Source organism: Cotesia glomerata, linkage group LG5, assembly GCF_020080835.1.
Source record: "Cotesia glomerata isolate CgM1 linkage group LG5, MPM_Cglom_v2.3, whole genome shotgun sequence".
NCBI classification, from domain to species: domain Eukaryota; kingdom Metazoa; phylum Arthropoda; class Insecta; order Hymenoptera; family Braconidae; genus Cotesia; species Cotesia glomerata.
The window spans coordinates 24,175,968-24,182,144 of NC_058162.1; the positions used below are offsets into that span (position 1 = coordinate 24,175,968).

General features: G+C 25.2%; 1 protein-coding gene across 1 annotated transcript in view; it reads right to left on the reverse strand.

Annotated features, from left to right (window-relative positions):
* The window catches only part of LOC123265627 (RNA polymerase I-specific transcription initiation factor RRN3), an 11,516-nt gene extending 6,658 nt beyond the window's left edge, over positions 1–4,858 (reverse strand). Inside the window, exons 1-3 of the mRNA XM_044729443.1 lie at positions 4,662–4,858; positions 4,344–4,556; positions 9–334 (exon numbers count right to left, since the gene is read on the reverse strand). Coding sequence (XP_044585378.1) covers positions 9–334; positions 4,344–4,556 — 539 coding nt within the window. The 5' untranslated portion in view covers positions 4,662–4,858. The remainder of the gene's footprint in view (positions 1–8; positions 335–4,343; positions 4,557–4,661) is intronic.
* Between the last annotated feature and the right edge of the window lie 1,319 nt (positions 4,859–6,177).

The window sequence follows — 6,177 nt, forward strand, 5'->3', positions numbered from 1 at the left end:
AAACTTACATTGGAATAATTTTCAAAAATTTTGAAAAAACATTATGGATGTGATTCATCACAACAATATCTTGCTCACAAGGTTTGTTGTCCTCCCATTTCTGACCAACTTCCTCAATTGTCAAGAAAGAAATTAACCTTTGAATGACGCGCATACAGTGATAAGTATGAACACACACCAAGTCTTCCAAAAAAGCCTTGTAGGCATCTGTAGCTTCTTTGTTGCGCTTAATCCAGCTGACTTGCAGCAGACTGTCCACCAACTCCGCGTGATCATTATTTAGCTGGGAAATGCAAGTCTTGACCTCTTGGAGCAGTGCAAGAAATTCGATGTCCTGAAAATTGACATCATCGATTACAATTAAATCATCATCATCAATCATCACTTCGAAAACTATGAACTATGACATTCAACTTAGCTGTCACGTGAGCATTTTTTTATTTTTTTTTAACAAATAAATTATTTTAAATTTCTACATGTCAATTTTTTTTTGCAACAATTTATTTGTTACCAAAATTCTTAAAATTTTCAAAAATCTAGTAAATTTATTTTAACTAGCAACTTTGCAGTCACTACGTGACTGCCGTGACTTGTGAACTATAAATAAATAAAATTTTGCTTTATTAAATAATGACTTTTGTTAAATTGAACTGTACTTTCTTAAACATTGATGTTTTTAAAGATATGAACTCATCCCGATATTACACTCATCAAGGGCTTTTATTTGAGTACCCACATGCATTTTTGATATATTTTTCATATATTCATATATATGATATATATTTTAAAGATATAAGCTCATCCTGATGTTACACTCATCAAGAGCTTTCATTTGAGTACCCACATGCATTTTTATATATTTTTCATATATACATATATATATATATATATATATATATATATATATATATATATATATATATATATATATATATATATATATATATATATATATATATATATATACATACATATATATATCTATATATATGTATATAAATATATGAAAAATTGATGTGGGTAGTCAAATGAAAGGTCTTCATGAGTGTAATGTCGGGATGAGCTTATATCTTTAAAAATGTAAATAGTTGAAAAGATACAATGTCATTTCTTGATTATTGAAATATTAAAAGATATAAGCTCATCCCGATGTTACACTCATCGAGATCTTTCATTTAAGTACCCACATGGCATTTTTTATATATTTTACATATATCGCGTGACTAATGCAAAAAGGGAGCATAGCTACAGGTTAGTAGAGATCCATGCTAAAAAGGTGCATAAAAAAAATTTTTTTCGCCATTCTTCTTAAAATCACTCGAAACACAAAGATATGTAAAAAAAAAAAATTCGAGCATCCTAAAGCTAAAAGGGCGTAACTCAAGACATGCGTCTTTTTAGCTTTTAGAAAAGTAGTGCCTAAAGCTAAAAGGGCGCATAAAAAAAATTTATGTTTTTATATAAAATTTTGATAAATAGCTTCACAAGAAATGAAATTAAAAAATTTAATGAATAAAAAAAAAATTTCTTAACTACCGGTCTCTATACGATTGTAACTTGATATTTCTCTCTCATACAAAGAAGAATTTTGAAAAAAAAACACTCTGCTACGTAATAGATTTTTTAATTATCTATTTTATAGCAGAGCGTTTTTTTCGAAATTCTCATTTGTTTAAAAGAAAAACATAAAACTGCAATAGTTTTATAATTATGAGTGCAACAAGGATAATACCGTTTCTTACAGTGAGTGCGACGCGAAAAAAAGAGAAGATCGGCTGTTAAGTACTTAAACAATATTGAAAAAATAATAATTTTAAACTATTTTTATACTAGCAATAGATAAGTAAATTAATCGAAAACTAATGAGATTGAAATAAAAAATAAATTACTACAATCACGCATATTTAGCAATTTTTTGAAAATATTTTTAATTGTAATTTTAAAAGAGTGTATGTTTAGTTAGAATATGCCTCTCTCGTGTGACTCTACCGTTTTTTTTAATTTTTAGGCTAAAAATAAGCACTTTTATGAAATATTTAGAAAAAAAATTTATAGGCCCTTTTAGCTTTAGGTCATAAAATTTTCAAATTCCTAAAGCTAAAAGGGCGCATAATAAGACATACGCCCTTTTAGCTTTAGGAAATCAATGCTTCATTTTTAGGCGAACAATATGTCAACCAGTCGATTGGTGATAAAAAAAAAAATTATGTGCCCTTTTAGCTTTGCAAAGCTAAAAGGGCACATACTTTGCTATGCGCCCTTTTATCTTTTGGCACGCGATATGGTATTTGTGAAATATATAAATTTATAAAAGGTCTCGATAAGTCTAATGTCAGGATGAGCTTATATCTTCAAAAATATCAATAGTTGACAAGATACAATGCCATTTCTTGATTATTGACATTTTTAAAGATATAAGCTCATCTCGATGGTACACTCATCAAGAGATTTCATTTGAGTACCCACATGGCATTTTTTATGTATTTTATATATATGGTATTTGTGAAATATATAAATATATGAAATATATGAAAAATTGATGTGGGTACTCAAATGAAAGGTCTTGATGAGTGTAACATCGGGATGAGTTTATATATTTAAAAATGTCAGTAGTTGACAAGATACAATCTCATTCCTTAATTATTGACATTTTTTAAAATATAAACTCATTTCGATGTTACACGCATCGAGACCTTTCATTCAAGTACCGACATGTCATTTTTTATATATTTTATATTTATGGTATTTGTAAAATATATAAATATATGAAATATATGAAAAATTAATGTGGGTACTCAAATGAAAGGTCTCGATAAGTGTAATGTCAGAGTGAGCTTATATCATTAAAATTGTCAATAGTTTACAAGATACAAGGTCATTTCTTAATTATTGACATTTTTTAAAATATAAACTCATTTCGATGTTACACTCATCGAGACCTTTCATTCAAGTACCTACATTGCATTTTTTATATATTTTATATATATAGTATTTGTGAAATATATAAATATATGAAATATATGAAAAATTGATGTGGGTACTCAAATGAAAGGTCTTGATGAGTGTAACATCGGGATGAGTTTATATATTTAAAAATGTCAGTAGTTGACAAGATACAGTCTCATTCCTTAATTATTGACATTTTTTAAAATATAAACTTATTTCGATGTTACACTCATCGAGACCTTTCATTCAAGTACCTACATTGCATTTTTTATATATTTTATATATATAGTATTTGTGAAATATATAAATATATGAAATATATAAAAAATTGATGTGGGTACTCAAATAAAAGGTCTTGATGAGTGTAACATCAGGATGAGTTTATATATTTAAAAATGTCAGTAGTTGACAAGATACAATCTCATTTCTTAATTATTGACATTTTTTAAAATATAAACTCATTTCGATGTTACACTCATCGAGACCTTTCATTTAAGTACTCACATGGAATTTTTTATATATTTTATATATATATATATATAATATTTGTGAAATATATAAATATATGAAATATATGAAAAATTGATGTGGGTACTCAAATGAAAGGTCTTGATGAGTGTAACATCGGGATGAGTTTATATATTTAAAAATGTCAGTAGTTGACAAGATACAATCTCATTCCTTAATTATTGACATTTTTTAAAATATAAACTCATTTCGATGTTACACTCATCGAGACCTTTCATTCAAGTACCTACATTGCATTTTTTATATATTTTATATATATAGTATTTGTGAAATATATAAATATATGAAATATATGAAAAATTGATGTGGGTACTCAAATAAAAGGTCTTGATGAGTGTAACATCAGGATTTTATATATTTAAAAATGTCAGTAGTTGACAAGATACAATCTCATTTCTTAATTATTGACATTTTTTAAACTATAAACTCATTTCGATGTTACACTCATCGAGACCTTTCATTTAAGTACTCACATGGAATTTTTTATATATTTTATATATATATATATAATATTTGTGAAATATATAAATATATGAAATATATGAAAAATTGATGTGGGTACTCAAATGAAAGGTCTTGATGAGTGTAACATCAGGATGAGTTTATATATTTAAAAATGTCAATAGTTCACGAGATACAAGGTCATTTCTTAATTATGTATCTAGATAGAGCATTTTCGAATGCAGCCTAAATACTTATCATAATAAATTGACTATCGTTAAGAATGATATGAAACTTTAATAAGGCACAAATTCAAATCAAGAACTTTGCAATGACACTTAATTTCACTAAAAAACCAAATTTTATCATATGACTATCCTGGAAACAAAATTTTTCTTATTCTCTTAATAATATAGATCAAGTCCTACCTTGATATTCGCCTCCTTTAAAGTCAAAACCAACGCCTGGTAGTTCTTCCTTTCCGTCCCTTGCTCATAGTTTATCAAAATTTGGCTCAAATTTTTCGGCAACTCAAAAGTCACCCGGTTCTTGTTGCTCGCTTGAAGATTACCTCTCAAGTTCCCACTCTTGAGAATCGACGACACAGTTGTCATAGTCGACCTCGCCGAAACCACCGACATCTAGAAGAAAATTGTATTGTTTAAAAAAAAATTTATTGCGACTAAAAGCGCAAGCGGTGTTGAGGTTAAAAATTTATTTTACAATAAAAAAAAAATCGTACGCACCTTGATGGATTTTTTTCGTTCACTTCAACAAATAAATTTAACAGTTTACCTTGTTTTGAAATTTTTTCTCTAAATTAACAATTACTTCAATCAATTCCTACTAATTTTGTTCAATATTGGCATAAAGCACATGTTTTACTCTCCAAACGTGTCAAAGTATTGTATGCTCTAAAGTATAGGACTGAATATTTAAAATAAATAAAAACAATTTTATATTTAGTGATGTATAATGCCGTACCAACCAACACACTGAAGTTAGCTGACAACTGTCAATTTTTTTTTTCAATTCTAATAAATAAATTGCAATAATAAAAACACTAAAAATTTATTAAAATAAAGTTAGACGACATTTAATAATTGTTAAAATTTTTTTTATTAAAAAAATTATTACAAAAAAATTACATTTATAAAAAAAACTTGGAAAACTATAAGTGCAATTTTAAAAAAATATTTTTTAGTTCTAATTCAATAAATAAACAAAAAATCAAAAAATTAAAAATGTCGGCTAGTATTATTAAAAATTTTCCCTAATATTTTGTTTTTAATTTTCAAATCTGGAATTTTTTGATTAAATCTTTTTTTTATTAATTTAATTGTTATAAAATTATTCCAAAAATTTCTAATGCCAGTCACTTCAGGCCATGATAGAACTAAAAATAATTTGTAAAAAATTGCCCGTATAGTTTTTTTAATTTTCTACATGTGAAATTTTTTCTTGTAATTTTTTTAAAATTAATTTTTCAATAAAATAAATTACAAAAATTTTCATCTTCAAGTCGATACTGAAGTCAGCTGATAGCTGTCAATTTTTTTTTATTTTTATTTCAAATCAATTACAATAAAAAAATTGCTTAAAAAAATTACAATTAATAATTTTTATTCAATTTAACTTATTGAACTTTTTTATTAATTTTTTATGACATTAAAGTTAGCAGTCACTTGACTATTTTTTTTTAATAAATAAATTTGTTCCGAAAAATTATTAAAAAAAAATTGGATTTTTAATTTTTTTTAATTTCTACTTGTCAATTTTTTTTCTATTTTTTTTTTTTTGCCATAATTTATTTGTTACAAAAATTTTTAAAATTATCAAATATTTGCTAAATTAATATAACAATAAAGTTAGCTGATATTTCAATATTTTTAGAAATTTTTTATCAAAAAAATTTCAATTAACAATTAAAAAAAAAATTATCACATGTTAAAAACTTAAAAAACTATAAGTGCAATTTTTCAGAAATATCTTTTTAGTTGTAATTTAATTAAAAAAAAAAAAATCAAAAATTTTTAGACGTCTGCTAATTTCAGTGTCCTAAATTAATTTACATTAATTTTTTATTATAATTATTTAAGGAGGTCCTTTCGCCGCCAATGTAAAATAAAAAATATTAGATTATGAGTAAATTTAATTTTTTTCTAATAGTTAAGGTCCTTATTTATCTTATAGTGAGGTTTAAATTATACTTTACCGGACAAATTTTTGAAAAAATAAAATTTTTAAATGTTAGTATTTGTT